Genomic DNA, 18,646 nt, shown 5'->3' with positions numbered 1-18,646 from the left:
TGAGATGCAAGGTGGAGCTGGGGATGGCTAATGAGGTTAATTAGCTCAGAAGCAAGTGATAGAGCTGCTGAATAATACTGAATAGACCTTACGTGGTAATGCTGTAATAGACATTGTATTGCTTTAGGAAGGCGTGGATCAGCTGAGAGTCAACTGATGCAAAATTGACTCACATGATCTGCCAGAACTATTGCTTGCTTTCTTCAGCAATAATGCACATTTACAATATGACAAATTATTTCTAGTTATATTTCTGAATAAATTCTCTTCTTTTGAAATTTCTTTTTAGCTAGGAATCCTGGTTTAAGTATCTAAGTATCATGGTTCCCACAAAAATATAAAGCAGCATGACTGTTTTTAACATTAATAATGATAAGAAATGTTTACTCTTATTAAGAACCATTATAAGTTTTATAATTTGCTTTTCAGATCCACAGAAATTCAAGAAAACTATTTTCATTTTGCACTTATAAAAATCACTTCCAACAATAAAGTTCATAAAAACTAAGATCCACTCTTTTTTAAAAAGGTGAAACTTACTGGTAATTGAGGAACATGTGTTTCCCACACGGAAAAAAACTTGCATGTGAAGTCTTTACAATAAAAATGACATAGTGGAGCTGAAATTTTAAATAATTGCAGGGTAACCATACATCCCATCAATCCCATAATTACACAACATCCAACTAGCCACAGACCCTTTATGCATTCAAATTCTGGGAATTTTTTTCTTACTCTAGCGAAAAAAAAGTTATAGCTATTCAAAGTGAGAAATACAAATAATAACAGGCCAGAGGAGCGTACACTAGATTTCTAACAATGCATTCAGTAAATACAGTACGTCATACGGCTCTAATGTAATGTTCTGCTCTTGTATATTTGTGTACACATTTGTATACACAAGGACGCCCCGCCACCCACATGCACAAACAATCTTTTAAAAAGGGAAGCTGATACTCTCAAGCTTAAACATACGAGTATGCCACACAAATATGCTTCAGATGCCCAGATGTAACCATGTCGCATTCACAAACAAAACAAGCACAGAAATGCACCAACACGCACACCATTCATTGACCCCAATAATTGCCATTAACAATTGCATTGCTCCTGGTTGCCCTAGCTAATTAATTCTCTCCATGCATGTGAGGTGAAAGGTCAGGCATGTTAACAGGCCGCTAAGAGCTTTGCCTGCCAGGAGATGAGGTTGGAAACCAATAGGGAGGTCTAAAGGGGGTTGGATACCCTCCCCAAGAGGTCATCCATATTTCACAGCAAACTGCGAGAGGGCAGGGCAACCACATGCTTAAGCGCCCAATAAAAAGGCATGGCAGGATGTTGCAGATCGTAAACCGAATTTCAACAACCCCCCCGACACCCCTCCCTCCAAGGAAAAGAAGACATTCTGATGCTTTATTGCCAATTAATAGAGCTGGGTGGAAAATGTTTGGTGCCTAACTTTTATTGAGTTGTAGTTATTTAACTCCTTGTGATGTGGTTTGGATGTATAGGTTCTCGGTACTGTGGTATAGTGTTAGTGGTTTGTAGAGTTATAATGTGGTATAATGTAAAGACAGTCACAATAATCATTTCAGTCAACACTAATTCTAAACCACGTAGTTTAAGGAATCGTAATTATCATTTTGAAGGGGTCATATGATGCGATTTCAAGTTCTATTTCAAGTTTTCCTTTCTTTTTGTAGTGTGAAACTGCATTTATTTGACAATTTACTGTCACTGCAGATACGTTAATGCATCATTGAAGAATGAATGTATTAATTTATAAAAAAATAAAATAAAAAAAAATTACATCTAAAGTGCTTGTTTTAAATGTTTAGTAGTTAACGAATCACATATATTCATGTGTGGTGATGTGGTACCTCTGAGGATGTAGTTCTGGTAGTTTTGGTCAGCCTCAGCTCCCACTTTAATAAGACACGTGAGTCCTTCAGCCATCACAAACTCATGCACCAGATCTTTATCATCCTGCAAGAGAAACACAAGCAGCAGAAACTCAATCTATTTACGAAATGCCCAGAAGAAACACAGAATCAAAACAGGTTGTGGAGAAAAAATACTGATGCAGCTCAAAATTAAAACATCCAACAAAAATCAAGAAAATCACACTCAATAATGTCTCCAGAAATATTGTTTTATTGCAACACACTTTCAGGGTGATCAAGGTGAATTGCAGAAAGGCCCTGTTGTGTTTTCATAAATGGGCTTGATTTCAACCTGACACAGCCCATACTGAAGCTTATGAATTCCCATCTGTCAAAAGCTCTGTCAGCATTTTCTCTACGCTCCCTAAAGGTTCCCCCTCCTACACCAACACATGTTGCATTGTTCTGCAAACTCTCTGTCCTCCAGGTGCTGGGAACGTCTTAAAATAACCTGAAAAGGAGCCCAACGTGCTTTTATGAACAACTGAAAGGTCAAATAAGAATAAGAAACAAAAAGAAAACAATTCTTTCAAAAGTTTTTTAAATTTAAACTTTAGATAAAATATATACTATTTCTTATGCAATTCCAATACAGCATTAATCTAAAATTCATATAAAATATAGCCATTTAACATAACATACAATTATTTTACAGTATATTTCATATAATTACTGCATTTTATAAAACCTACTTTCTGATATATTTTAAAGCTAAGCTGCAGAGATATTTTAACACTTTTCTGCAGAGTGTTGTTTTATAGAGCTGTCTTGGTCTCATCCCTGTAGAGTTCCTCCAGATCTCCCTCACCGAGCACTTACAGTTTTAAATCCTTTTCACTTCCTACCCGTGGAAACCCTTTTTGTTTGGGCTTGAGTAAGTTTGGGTTGCTAAGTGCTGATCGACTGCTTCCCTGCAGTAAAGAGCCCATTAAACACACTGTAGAAGAGGTGTGAGGAGCAGTACGTGTCTCCGCTTGATTTATGGCACTCACAAGCACACAGGCCCACGGCTGGGCACACTTCACTAATTCTCTGATTACAGCATGCATCCTTCCTCTGTCCTGTGTGTCATGTGTGGATGTGAACCAGGCTCCCGCTTATTCCGTCTGCTTTGGGATTCGCAGGGACACACCCTATTGGCTGATCTGAAAATGATTAGGGGTGTTGGATTTGTGGAATTTATTTTGGCACAGTCAGTCTATAATGACACAGTATGCCCACGTCTGGAGAAATGCACTTTACGGCACATGCAAAATATACTTAAACTCACGACAGCATGAAAAATGCCATTCTTACCACAATTCTTCCTGAGTCGAGTGATCAATCAGAGAACTGCTCATACATAATGTTCTCAAGTGATTCATACATCTTAGATTAAAATGCAGGGGGATTATGAGGATTATGAGATCGGTTTCAATAAATGGAACTGCTGAACTGGAATTCTGTCCAAGTCCTGGCTCTGTGTGTGTGTGTGTGTGTGTGTCACTGTTGTGGGAGTGGCTAACTAAAAGTAGCACTGCTATTAACAAAACTACAACTAAGCAGCAGCTGTTTTTAAAACAGAGTATCTTAAACAGCATATGTATGTTTTTGTATTAGAATTGTGATTTTAATTCCCTACAACTGCATCTATACAATATATCTCACAAACTGACTTAATTATACTCTCAAACATTTTTTACTTTCTTTCTTGTAATTGTGCCTGTTTGTAATTGTGACTTACACTTACCTCACAGTTTGACTGTATCTTTCACAAATTTCATTTCACAACTTTAACTTTGTTTCCACTAATTGTAATTTCATCTCTCACAATTATGACTTTAAATCGTTCTATTGCAGCTTTATAGCTAACAATTGCAACTTTGTATTTTACAGTTTGGCACTGTCACTTTTTTTACTTTGTTTCTCATTACTGTGACTATATCACTCAAAATCTAAATATTGCAACTTTGTATCTCACCTTTTTAATTTAATGTTTTATAATAAACCCAAGCTCACTGAATTTTCATAGTCAAATGTCTAGTGGGTGATGCAAAAGGTGCTTTCAAACATCCTTATCTGGTTATAAACATCGCTGTCATTTGAAAATTAAATGCCTGATGAGAAGCGTTAAAGGGTTAAAGTTCTAAAAATAATTTTAAGTATATTTTAGTGCTGTCAAAATTAGCAAATTAATAAAATATGGAAATTTGTCTTACAAAAACACATCAATTTGCTACAGAAGGACTTAATTCACCCAGAAGAGCTGTGTGAGGCACATTTTAATATAGATGGATGTGGTTTATTTGACTACTTTTGGACTGTTGAACAAAAACACCCGTCCATCCCATTATAAAGCTCGGAAGAGCAAGGATCATTTTTTATATAACTTTTCATATTTTTAATATAACTCTGCTTGGATTCGTCTGAAAGACGAAAGTCATATACACCTAGGATGCCTTGAGGGTGAGTAGAACATGGACCAATTATCATTTTTGGGTGAACTAACCTTTTAACGCATGTGAATATATTTTTTCCAGTTTAACGATGTTAAATAAAATATTTATACGCAGGGGCAGAGCTAGGGTTTGCCACCCCACCCAAAGCTGCTGCTTTGTTCTCTTTTTTATTGAAAAAATTGTTTCTATTTAGATGTGCAGAACATCTTTATGAGCACATCAAATGGTAGACTTTTCAGACACGCACCAAGCAACAAGCAAGAGTCAAATTAGCACAGAAATGGTACAGTTGACGAGGAGCTTCAGTAGAACAACAGTGAACTGTGGTCAGATGAGATGTCATGCCATATGTCAGTAAATATGAATCTTCCTTTCCTGTCTGCCATTACACTGTGCTTGTAACACGTGCTCTGTACACTGTGCTTGTAACACGTCCTCTTGTAACATGTGGTCTGTTTATACTGTAATGTTGAATGGCTACAATTAAATGTTAAACAACTATTTCACAGAGATATCAGTAGTACTGGTCTCAGTGATACTCGCCTTCAGTCATAAAAAAGATGCCACTAAACAAATCGTAAAAAAATATACTTTATTTGTGTTCTTTGTAAATTCATTAAAATAATGATGACTTTATTATTTATAGTTGTATCTTACAATGACCTTTAATACTATTATTATTATTATGTTTTATTTTGATGTGGAAAAACAGGCTCCTATAGTTTTGTGACTCCATTATTAAGACAAATAGAGTAGTGTGCATGTATTAATTGTTCAATTCCATTTATTGGCAAATTTTGTTCAGATTTAACATTATTACACAATTAATTCATTCAAAATACCCATTTTGTACCAGCACTCATTAAATTCTAAATCATATACGTAGCTTCATATGTAGTTAGCTATTTTTTGTTAGAATTTTGTATTGTAGCTAATGAGTTTTTAGCGTAAAAAGGTTAGCTTCACTGTTGTTTAACTATGAATTATGAGTAGTTAGTTGTCTGACAAGCTACATTTAAGTAGCTTTACCAGGAAAGTTGTGTATACAGTATATATGCTTCAACAAAGCTAGCATGTATGTTTATGTTTGTTTCTGCTCCAGAGTATTTGTGTGTGTTTATGCGTAGCCTCTGGCAGGTTTAAATTACACACTTGTTGACAGGTGTGAACGTTTCAGGTGCTTTTGCCATTAAAAATGCTTAAACTTTAGTGGAAAGACATTTAATCTCATACACACACACACAATGCGGTGGTCAGACATGGTTTCTCTGGAGGAAAAACAGTAGCTTCCAGCACAGCTTTAAAATCAATCAATGATGAAGACTCCAGCTTTGGTATCTGGCAATTTCTGTGCAGCGAGAGAAATTCCAGCATAGCCGTACAGCTGAAACATGCATGAAAACACAGATACACACTCACACACATGTGCTGCTGACAAAAAGACATTAGCAGGTGTTCTGCGCTAAAGCGAAGTCTAAGTGGGAAAGCTTACCTGAAAGATTTGCTTGAGAGAGAACAGCGCTCTTCGCAGCTCACGTCCGGTCGAATTGTAGAGCTTTTCTGCAGGAGAAAACAGGGAAAAGAGATTTGAGTTGATCTCCGTGTGCTTTACTTTCGAACATTTGCAAGTTTAGATGGAGCCTTTGAGCTATTCTAATATATTAAGGGGACATATGCTCAATAACTCAAGCACTTTGGAGCCCAGATTGTCATTGTGTTTAAGGTTCAAACTGCAGTGCTTCAGTCTGCCAGTGTGTGGCAGGGTTGAGCAGAGTAATGTCTGTATGTATTATTAGTGCAGTAGCCAAAGACAGACTCAGCCTCTGACTCAGCACTTACATGAAATAATGGGCATGCATCTCTCTCTCTCTCTCTCTCCTCCCTCAGTATCCTTGATTATCTCTTTATCGATGACTCTGAGGAGCTGTATACTGAAACCACAGACCGAAGCTCACAACATACTGTGCTCTCTCCATTTTTCTTTCTCAATGTGTCCCCATGGAGAACTCTCATTAACATTCCGACCTCAATATTGGCAGCCTGAGAGTCCAATTTAATCATGCCTACTGCTGAGTGTGTGTTTGTAAATGTCAGACTCTCTCTCACTCTCTTTCTCTCTCTGTGTGTGTGTGTGTGTGTGTGTGTGTGTGCGCGCAAGCTTTTGCATGCGTACATTATTATATGCATGTGAGAAGGAAAACTAGTCTATTAACTAGCAAATATACTCTAATACCAAAGTAATGTCATCTACACCATATGTAAGGAAGGTACGGAAATGTTTTGTCACAACTGCCAGTGGAACTTTGAATTTACTGAATAAAATGCCTAATATACAGTGGACACGTAACATGTAAGCACATAACAAGGCAATTTTCTCTCACATTTGGCTCTTATTGATTGAATTCTGGTCTCGGTATGGAGGAAATAACTTCTAGTTTAATTCTCTAAATCCCCAATCGTTAAGACAGGAAGAGATTAAACTGCTAACATGTTTCAATGCTAATAATTACAGAAATACAATACTCCATACAGGAGCACCATATCCACCCTTTTAATAAATATTCTCAAGTATTTCAACTGAAGTCTTGCGTTTGTGTGCCAGAGAGGAATTGTTCTTCCGGTTTGGCTTTATAATTGGCCGGCACATTTCCAGAGCTTGTTTTCATATATTGTAACGGCAGGGTTTTAGTGTTGGGTTTGACAGGACCACACCACTGTGATTTACCTCAGGCATATGTTTCTGTTGTGGGCCTCAACAAATCATGTGGAGCAAAGACAAGGACCGCATGAACCGAAGCCAGCCATCTTACTTTTCAACCAATGTGTCAGAACTTTAATCTGGCTTTACTCAGATGTAAATCAAAGCCACCTCTAGGGAGAAAAGACCCCTGGCACACCTGTACACCTCAGGATCCAGATTATAAACAACAAAACAATTATTTAAGTTAAACAAGTCTCTTTGAAACAACTTGTCAAAAGAATCCCGGAAAAAAAGTCAAACTGAACATTGAAAGATTACCCAATCGTTTTAGTAATGTAAACATTCTGAATCCTGTTCAGATTCGGAACTTTTCATTCCAACTTTCATCTAAATATTTGTAAAGATTGCAAAGACTACACAGGAAAATTCCCAACAGTGATGATTAGCAAAAAATAACAGTTAATAAATAAACAGTTTTCCATGATATGTCCCTATCAAATGCCAGTATGTAGAATGCAGGGCTCATCAAACAGATATTAAAGATGAAGAGTGCCACTAACGGCATTAATGGTGATCATTTGATTTGATTAGTGTCACAACTAATGTAATAAAATAATGCACAAACATATTAAAGGAATAAGATTATTGTGATGATTTTATCAGCTATTTCGACTTGCTGCAGAGGATCCACCGATGAGCAAAAATGCTAAATTTCTCCTAATCTTTTCAGATGAAGAAACAAACGCTGCTCAAACAGAGCAATTATAGCACAAGAGTCCTAGATGTCACACTTTGCAGGGAATCAAAAATGGTGTATTTGCAGCATTAGGATGGACAGTTTACACTTTTAACTCTTCATAACAAAACACCTCTTGAATTGTGGACATACAGGCTGAAAGACTTGTGGAATGATCTGCAGACCTCAGCAGCATCTGGTGACAATTTGTTCTCTTCCTCACATTTAATGCCATGTCTTGTAAAATTACTCTCAGAATCAACATAAACAACAATAAAAGCACATTCTGTTCAAGCAACCTTGGACTTGGACCAAACTTCCTCCAACTCCTGCTGTCAAGAACCTTGAAACCATCTCTGCTAAAGCCCCCATCCATCCTTTCCCCTCTCTCATTTGAGGAGACCAGAAAAAAAGGACTGAAAACATTACTCAGGAACTTCCATATTTGGCCCTCACTTTCTCTCTTTTTTTTCTTTCATGAGTCATTTTCTCATTCAAACTCAGTGTTCTTAAGTGTCAGCATTTTCTCTCTCTAACTCTACCTCTGATTCACCAAACTGGATTTCAACAAAACTAGCATTTTCAAGACTACTGACAAGAGCTTGCTAGTTCCCTTTCAAGGGAACTTCGAACTGCGTCCTCTAGGGGTCACTTTGGGGAACACCTCGTCGTGACCCTGTCTGAAGCATACTTTGAAAAACACCAATGCGTTGGCTGGCGACAGCCTCTGACGTCACTTGAAGGGCGAAGAAGCTGAGGCTGAGCCTTCTCAATCCTCCTGCCCTGCGTATGTGGAGCTGTTAGATGTTATGGATCGCGCCACGGTAAAGTTGGACTTGCCATGTAAGCATACCAGCAAAGTAACGCCGTGAGGTTGCCTCGATGAGCGTTATTTGTCTGACCATAGCCCTCCGGCCCAGGTGACCCTTCCATTCTTGCCTGATTTACATGCAGAAGTCGAAAAAGAATGGAAGAGGCCGTTTTCTTCTCGCATCCATCGGTTCAGCATACGAGTTATGCTAACATCAAGAGCATGCGCGAAAATGGCTATGAGAAGATGCCCCTTGTAGAAGAGACGTTGGCTAGCTATCTCTCTGTGGGGGAAACATCCTCTCTTAAATCTCCCTCTTTGCCATCTAAGCCCTTCCAGGATACATCCGGCTTAAATGGCAGAGCATAGACAGCAGCAGGTCAGCCTGATAGGCCTGAAGCACTGCCATCGTGTGCAATGAAGCCAAAGCCTGATTCACTATAAAGAACTGACTCATAAGAGTCTTTCATTTAGGAATCACCTGGATTGGTCGAGCTTTATGCTTTTAATTCAAAAGAATCACTTCATTAGAGTCATCAAACGCATTCATTTGCGAATCAAACTGTTTTTACATTCATGTTTCTGTTCTAATTTCTCACTATTGTACCACCGACGTAATCACTGTCTCTCACGTTACCAAGAATTCCTTCCAAAACCACTCCACACTCACCCCAGACCTCCATCCTTTAAGCCAGTAAACTGGCAGGCTGGCAGCAGAGCTCTGTGATCACTGGAGGATGAAGGGTAATGAAGAGGAGGGTGAGCGTGGGATCATTTCTCACGGACCCTCTTATCCTGCCACACGGCCCAACGGAGACAGAGAGCTCCAGCGATCCGCAATCAGACACGCGCTGATTCAGCTAATCTCCAGTTCCTCTCTGCGGTTTCTGGATGAGTCTCGTGAATGTGATTATCACAAAGATCACAGTGACAAAAACATTGGATCTCTCCACAGTCATAAAACCACAGTCACGACACGGATCTTGTTGTATCATGCAACGAATCCTTCTCTTGGAATGTGTGTGTGAGATCGGCTCAGTAATTTCGCTACTGTGTTTGCGTGATCTCTCTATATGTCGGGTCAGACAACCTACTGTAATTCAGCCTTTCTCCAATAAACCTGTCAAAGAGTTATTCCCGCCTGTCATACAGTCATGCATATCTGCAGACCGATACACACACACACACACACACACACACACACACACACACACTTACATACACAGACACACACACAGCACAGGGAGAGTGAGGCCCTCCTTTAATGAGAAATATTTCAGCTTTGATTAGTTCCATACCAGCTGGCAGGGATAAGTACCCGCAGTACTGTCCTCTGTCTCATCACGTTCAGGATGAAAAATAATAATAATGGACCGAGAGGAAGAGAGACAAAGGAGCTAGTCATACAGTGTGAGACGGAGAAAGCAAGGAAAGAGATGTACATATTTATAGTTCAGATATGTACAGTGGTCCTAAATGTATTTGAACACTAAAAATAAAATAAAATAAAATAACAGTACTTTTAACAGTGTATATAAACTGATAAACTTTGCTGAAAATAAGTCATTTTAAACTCATTTATTTACAAATTGCTCTTGCAATTATTATCTTGTAAACAGATTTATTTTATATAAAATACATAAATAAAAGAAAATAAATATTCTTGCACTGTCCACTTGTATGTTGCAATACAATTATGCAACAGAAGTAAATGTTGTGTAAAGGCATAGAGTGCATGCTAACGTAATATTTTTCACTTTTCACTTCAGACAAAAATTAAATAGACCAATTTGCCAACCTACATTAAACACTAAAAATAATTATAAATAATGTGCAACATAACATAAGATACATTATTATTTGATATTTTGTTCATTCAGAGAAAATGGGGCCAATGCTGTTGTTGTTTTTTTTACCTCTTTTACTCTCAATGTACAGTATGCACATGAACCATTATATCAAAAGATTTTTTGGAAAACCTGTAAGATTCACCCCATTTTGGGGTGAATGAACCCTTTAAGAGTGAAGGTGTGTGGGTCACATGTGACCTGAGGCAGTGCAGCTCAAATATTATCATACCCATGCACCTGCCGCCCCTCAGCAGCCCTTATAAAAGCTAAAGGAAGGGAATGCAAGGATAAAAACATGAATCAGCATTTACAACTTTACACTCTTTTTCAGCACTTTCAAGGTCATGTCTCCTCTGAAACAGTGTGTGAACGCCTCCGTCTGATGATGACAATAATAATAATAATTATCCGGTAATAAAAGTACGAGCAGTAATTTTGCTGCCCCTCAGTTGCCGCAGGGGCTGCGGGGAAGCAATACATGGAATCTGAATGGAAAAAAATCTGAAAACACACACATACTCGTGAGTGAAGTCTTCATAAATTGATGAAAATGTTCACTTGCATTGTCAGAACTCGTTCAAGCTTAGTAATAGTTTGTAAAAGAATCATTCTTTTGAGTCAGATCGTTTCAGTGAATACTGATCTGGTTAAAGAAACCAGTTTGATTGATTCGTTCACATATGATTCACATTTGATTCAATTAATGACTGATTTAGTTCTTATGGACTCACAGCTTAATTAAATGGAAGATTATCAGTGAATAATATCTTTTTTTTAATATATTTTTTTATATCTCATGTCAAGTTATTGTATGATTTCAAAATACTTTCAGTTTTATAATATTTGAATAGTGCTTTTGCATTTATTTTGAAGCTTGACAGCTCCACTCTCCATTCATTGCATTCAGATGTAAAACAACAGATGTAAGTAATTCATATAGTTTTGAAATTATATGAGGGTTATTAAATGATGACAGAATTCGATATTTGGTTGAATAATTCCTTTAGTCAACATGAAATTCTAAACTTATTGCTCTTACTTTTAACAATTAATCCATGTTTCTTTATTTTTTCTTGTAATATTTATAGAATGACAGATAGAACCATAGAACCATAGAACCAAGTTCTCACACCACCCCACGGGTTTTTTTTCTTTTTCCATAATCCATTCTATTTGGATTTCCTTAAAAGCATGGAGGAAAAGATCTGATGCTACTTCCGCTGCATCGCAACTTTAAGACAAAACAAACAAGACTCTTCAGACCACCTGCATCATTTCCTCTCCCTCCACCTCTTTTGCTCTGTTCTTCATTTATGGAGAGAAAACAGGAGTAATTACAGTGAAAACCTCCCAAACATTAGTGTGGGCTCGTAACATGTCGCTTTATGGCCTGACAGGCTTCTCTGCTTTCATCCTCTCTGTCGGTCCAAACATGGAGTGGGTGATGGGTCAGAAATCACAGATAAACACAGGCAGGTGGGAAACATTAGGCAAAAATGCAGGTAATGATGAGATCCCCCCAAAGCGGTGGAAACCAAAACTGGAGAGGACTTTCTGGGTGGGGCAGCGAGGGAAATAAACAGCTGTGTGCGCGAATGAAGATTTTAAAGAGGACGTTCAATGTGCGTTTGTATGTGGATGTGCATAATGTGAAGTAAACAGCTCTTCAAAACAGTGAGTATGGAAGCCCGGCAACTTTTTAATTAATTTGTTCCTGCCACTTGAAGTTTTTGTTCAGATGAACGCTTTGCTTTGATGAGCACCAGATGGAAGTCTGGTATTTGACGTTTGATTAGCTTTAGCCTAGCATGGGCCACACAGGCAGAAAACAGCCCAACCGGCCATGGCTTCCACAAACTGTGTGCCATCACCTACCCAGAAGGTCATGCTCTCGTCCTGTCAGAAAACAAGAGAAAATAAGTTACAAAGCGGACAGCCATCCTTCAGTCCATTATTCATCAGCAACAGAGGCTGACAAGAAAGGCTCTCTCTTTTTATGGGACACTTTTTGACTGGGAACAGAAGGCTTTGCGAAGGATCCATGATCAAAACGCCACCACGCCTGAATTTAAATAAAGCGTGAATTTGAAAACAACTCATAAAACATTTAAAAGGGGGTGGATAAAAGACTTGGAACCACATTAAGAAAAATGCAAGCAATTAGGAATCTGAGGATTTGTAAAAAAAAAAAAAAAAAAAAAAAAAAAAAAATTATATATATATATATATATATATATATATATATATATATATATATATATATATATATATATATAAATACTGTATATTCAGAGTGTGCAATGATTTATAAAAACAACTGGCTAATTTTAAGTATCTTTGATGTATGGTATGGTAGGGGTGGACGATCAGCAAAAAAAACAGGATCTATTACAAATGTCAAACCAAAAAACAACATTTTTTCTAAGTAATTTAAGTCACAGTCATGAGCATTGCCAATTATTACACACACACACACACACACACCCTTCCTTTTGATTTCTTCAGTTCTGAAGCATAATAACTTCTGATCACACTTTAAGGTCCAATTCTTGTTATTAACAAACAATTAACTATGACTACTTCCTCAATAAACTCCTCATTTGCTGCTTATTAATAGTTAGTAAGGTAGTTGTTATATTTATGTGTTAGGATTAGGATGTGCTTTATAAGTACTAATAACCAGCCAATATTATGTTAATAATAGGCATGCTAATACGCAACTTGTCAATAGTGTGAATTGGTCTCTATACTAAAGGGATTCCAAACTTGATTATGTATAATATTTAAAACTCTACTATACGACAACAGATATTAATAATACCAGAGGTAATCCAGTCAATGTGATCACTTCCGCACACCAATGACAGCAATTGACGTTTTAAGAACTTTCAGGTAAGAACATTTCTGAGATGGATATCAGTGAGCAAGGTGCAGATTCACTAATTTATGTAATTATATATAATTACATACTAATAATTACATAGTGTAATGATTATCAATGCTGTAACAATTAAGTGGATTTGTGAGTTTGCTTCGTGAAGTTTTTGTTAAACTTTATGAGTCTTTTTTGAGTGATTCATTAAAAATAACCAGGTTACAGAGTCATCTATTTAATCAATTCAAATTCAGATCAATCAATTCAAATCTTGTTCATATATATATATATATATATATATTAGGGGTGGTTAATCTGTCTGATTTCCCGATTCGATTCGATTACGATTATTGAAGTCCCGATTCGATTACAGTCGATTTTCGATTATTACCGATTCTCGATTAACGATTATTGATTTTCCATTTCACAACAGTAAGTAGTAAACAAACTGTGTAAATCATTACTAATAAATGGTAGAAACAAACCGAATGCATGTAGTGGTTGGGATTTTCAGTTTACTACATGCAGCAGGCACTCTGATTCCATGTATGGGGCACATATATATTATTCATATGACACACAAACACAAGTAGACAAGACCTGTTTAGTTCAAAATCTATGCCCCGTGTCACATCGCCTCTGCTTCTGCTATGAGCAGCGCGGCCAGATCTGCCTCGCGCACGCGCCGAGTGTGCACAGCTCGGACTACTGTCAGGGTCATTGCGACTCCCCACCTTGCCTCCTAACTGTCCTATGAATACTTCGACCTCGTTTAACATACCCACTGGCATTAGACAAAGTCTTCACTACAATACTGTCGCCGCGATTGCGGAGAGGTGCGGTCAGAAGACAAATATACATGTCTAGCGCGGAAAAAATCTCCCGCCTCGTCCCCGCAACACTAACACGCCTGCTAATTTCGCAATCAACACTCCGACCCCTGCAAACATTGTTCACACCTCTGACATTTGGCAAAGGACCATTTACATTGGGCAAAGGATTCACCGTTTGTGCTTGGTGTACTTTCACTTTCAATATCACCGTCATCTTCTGGATACAGATATTCCCCTTCAGAATCAGTGTCCGCGAATAGAAGTCCCAACACTTCATTGCGGGTTTATTGAAGCTTTATTGATGCCATTAGATAATAATAAAAATAATAATGATAATAATAATAATAATCTAATGCCAATACTCGCTGACGTTGACAATATTGTTCAGATAAAATGGCTCACTCTCACACTAGCTCCGCTTTTTTTTCGCACTGATTCAATGCGCTCTCGAAGATTTTGTTAAGGAGCATTACGTTTTTTTGAGTCAGAGATTAAGTATTACATGTCTGCTATCTGGTGCAGGGGAGGTCGCGTGAAATTTGACACCCTATTTGACCCTAGTTTTATTCAGTGCCGCATCTTGTCGAGTAAACTCGACCATGGCGCCAAGAGGGTTAGAGCTCCTGTCATGAAAACCAAAATAAATCCACACGCTTGCTTTGAGCCCAGATGGAGCTGGGTGGTTCGGTTGGTTGCTCGCTCCTGGTTTTTCCATTTTACACACCTGTTCTGGCTGCTTGCTAACTGGAACTGGGCGCGTTCGTGACGTTCAACTCCCGGTATAATTTTTTTTACAAAATAAAATAATGCAAAAAAAAAAAAAAAAAAACGATTTTTGAAAATGTAATAATCGATTCATACTCGTCCATAACATACTCGCGATTAATCAATAATCGATTTTTTTCACCACCCCTAATATATATATATATATATATATATATATATATTAAAAAGATACTCTAAAATGTCATCCACCCCAGTATTTAAAACACAGCCTCCAACATGCCTCATTCCATTGAACAAAGATCACTTGTGATTTTGGTGCAGAATCCAGTTCTTGCATTAGAGTCTGGAGAGTCTGTTTTATGACCAGCAGACTCAGCTGTAGGATGCAGTTACCACACAAATGCACCGTGCTGATACATGCTGACTCAACTGCACTTGTGTACAAAAGATTTCTCTTCCACTCCTCTGTATGCCAGAGAGGACTGTGGAATATGAAACCCCTGCTGAATAAGCCAGAGCTGATCACCTTTCCCTTTTCCGATATCTTCCCCTGGGATTGTTCTCGTTTGGCATACCTTTGCGAGGTTCTCATCAGACTGTGAAAAACCCTCTACTACAAGCTACCATTGTCTCTGCAGGAAACCCGAGACACCCATTATTTGTGTGTTAATAGATCAAGTATATTGTAAAAGCCCTACCCAAGTGAAGCAGGGGAAAGTGCAGTGATCTTAATTGTTACTAGGTCAAAGATGGAGCTGCTTGTGATAAAACAGACATCCACAGGATCCCACCAAGATCTGTGGTAAGGTACAGTATATGTGCTCCTGAAGACTGGAGCTTTGGAGCTTCAAAAAAGACACAAACATTTGAGTGTGGATCTTCAAAATGTTGAGGAGCTTTGGATCTTCAATAAGGACACAAAAACGTATAGATGTGTAATAAATGTAGTAACGCACTATATTCTGAGTCTCCTGAAGCCAATCCATGGCTTTGTGTGAGAAACAGACTGAAATTTGTTCATAATTTCTGAAAAGTTGGGGGGGGGGGACACAATAATTAGAGGTTTTGAATTCAGTAAATATTATGACAAATAAATATTAATTTAATTGCTGCAATGTGGTAAATGCATTATGAACGTATTTAATTTAATTAAAATTAAATGAACACATTTATTAAGTAGGATTCATAAAATGTATCAAAGATAACAGTGAAGATATTTATAATAAAAAGAAAATGCTATACATTTGAAGATTCTTTCCATAAAATAATGACATGCGGCATGGTTTCCACAAATATTTTAAGCAGCACAACAATTTTCAGCATATATAAGATAAATAAATAAATGTGTCTGACCAATGAATCCTATTAGAACCATTTCTGAAAGATCACATGACCCTAAAAACTGGAATAATGGCTGTTGAAAATACAGCTTTGCCATCAGAGAAATAACAATATATTAAAAATAGAACACTGTTATTTTAAATTGCAATAACAATTCCCAACATAACTTGGAATATTGGATTTTCTTTAATCAAATAAATGCAGCCTTGGTGAGCATAAGCCAGTTATTTATTATTATTAATAATAATAATAATAATAAAACACTCGTGTATACTCTATGACCATACAAAATTCACCCAATAATTGGGCCCTCTAATCTCCGGGCCCTAAAAATTTGTAAGCAACGGTGTAATGCAGTAACCCACAGATGCAACGACAGGCAATGCAAGTACATACACACACATAACCGCATTAGATTCCCTTCCCCCGTAAACATGAACCAGGATATGGAAGCACATGCGCAGCGAATAGACTTTAGTTCGAGTGTATGTTTAAGAGTGTCATTCAAGAACAACAGATCCACAGGGTTCTGCATCAAACGTCTGGAGCGCGGCCAGTCGGTAAGAACCTTTGGCAGCTCCTCAGTCATCCTCAAAAGCTGTAGCGCTCTTGTTGCAATAACAGATGCTGAAAGTACTTAATTGCATTTCAAAGCCCTGCGGTGCATGGCCCACTCCTGCATGCACTTATTTTCATAGCTGGAGCCTCGTAAAGTGCCGCTGTCCCCAAAAAAAGCAGGTGCTCGCAGCCACAAAATGGAGATTAATCATAGAGAGGCTCTGAGATGGGGTCAACGAGCTGTTAAGAGTAACATCAACCTGTTTTCTCTCTCTGTCGTTTGATCAGGCTTTGCTTAAAAAAGCACATTTGATGGACAGATTTCTGTCACTGAATGTGAATTGCAGTGTGGTGGTTTCTTAGAGTTTAAAGGAATGAGTTATAAGCCAGCACAACATCAGGAAATTTGCTCAAATGGAGATACACATATGCCACGGTTTGTATCGGAAAACAGATGGGGATTTTATACACACACACACACACACACACACTCCAGCACATAAATATACACACAAGCCGAGAGAGTCATGTATTTAAGACACCTGGTGATACTGGCGAATCGTCCAAAAGTTTGCTCCAGTTTTCCAGTACGTAACTGTCAAAACGCTGCAGATCTGAACCAAAATCAAGTCTACAATTTCTGGGTGACTTATCTGGAACTTGCACTCAAGGCACCGATTCCCTCTTTTCCTAGAAGATGTCATAATGGAACATACGTTCTTCCAAGAGGAAAATAGTTCTGATAAGCTTCAAAGATCCTTTTAACACACAGATCCACCGACACAGTGCCAAGAAACCAGCGTTGCTCTGAACATTATTATATTGGTTGGTTTGTTACACAAATATCTGCATACATGGTTGTGCAATGTGACAGTTTTGCTCACATTTGCAATTAAAAATGTATATTTCAATAATTCTAAATAGGAAATATGCAGAAAACAAAATGGATGTATTGCTACAGGGAACAATCAAAGCGATGCAAATATGCGCACGTTTTTGTTCGTTCATTTGACTTGAAGCATCGCTGCGCACAAATAAAAACAGACACCAAAGTAGGTTCGAGAGCGATTCGAAAGCCCAAGGAGCTGTCTGCTCTGCTCTCTATAGCTCTCATGAATGTCACATAATGATCGTCCTGCACAGTGCCAAAAGCCAAAACCTGGATATTTTAGGCAATATTAAAATCCTGGCCGGGACGTCTCGTGCATGAACGGCGCAGATGGCCACCCTAGCAATCTGTTAAATAGATGCACTAGTTTTGTACCTCTCTAAGCTCTCCTTCCTCTCATAAAATAAAATATTTCAATTTGAATCTATCATGTCTACTACCATTAAGATGTCTGCGGTCGTTTTTTAAATGTTTTCATCTCTTATGCTCAGCGATATTAAAGCCTGTTTCCTCAAAAATAAATAAATAAATAATAATTGCGAGATTTTTATCTCGTAATCCTGTTTTGTTTTCTCAAAATCGCATAATACAAACTTGCAATTCAGATTTTTGCTCATAATTGTGAGATATAAACTCACAACTGCGAGTTATAAAGTCAGAATTGCGAGTTATAAATGCGTAAAAAAAAAAAAGTCAGAATTGTGAGATAAAAATCTTTTTTACCTTTTTTGTTTGATCAAAAATATAGTAGTGATTTCTGACAACAACAAAAGTCTTACTGACCCCAGCTTTTTTACTCGATATGTAGAATAATGTACATTCCGCAAAATAAACCCCTCCAGGGTGTATCTGAGTCCTAATAATGCATTATATTGACAAGCTAACCATACAATACTCTTTCAGTAGATCAAGCTATTTTAGAAAAATACAGTCTATCCAACCTGA

General features: G+C 37.7%; 1 protein-coding gene across 2 annotated transcripts in view; it reads right to left on the bottom strand.

The window, feature by feature from the left end:
* The window catches only part of fhod3b (formin homology 2 domain containing 3b), a 159,435-nt gene that overhangs the window by 59,965 nt on the left and 80,824 nt on the right, over positions 1–18,646 (bottom strand). For both annotated transcript variants that reach the window (XM_052578889.1, XM_052578888.1), the window contains exons 4-5: positions 5,874–5,941; positions 1,881–1,986 (exon numbers count right to left, since the gene is read on the bottom strand). In XM_052578889.1, the coding sequence (XP_052434849.1) occupies positions 1,881–1,986; positions 5,874–5,941 (174 nt within the window). The remainder of the gene's footprint in view (positions 1–1,880; positions 1,987–5,873; positions 5,942–18,646) is intronic.

The sequence above is a fragment of the Carassius gibelio genome, chromosome B16 (assembly GCF_023724105.1).
Source record: "Carassius gibelio isolate Cgi1373 ecotype wild population from Czech Republic chromosome B16, carGib1.2-hapl.c, whole genome shotgun sequence".
Classification (NCBI taxonomy): domain Eukaryota; kingdom Metazoa; phylum Chordata; class Actinopteri; order Cypriniformes; family Cyprinidae; genus Carassius; species Carassius gibelio.
The sequence above is the reverse complement of the archived record's forward strand: the minus strand, read 5'-3'. Positions and strand labels throughout refer to the sequence as shown.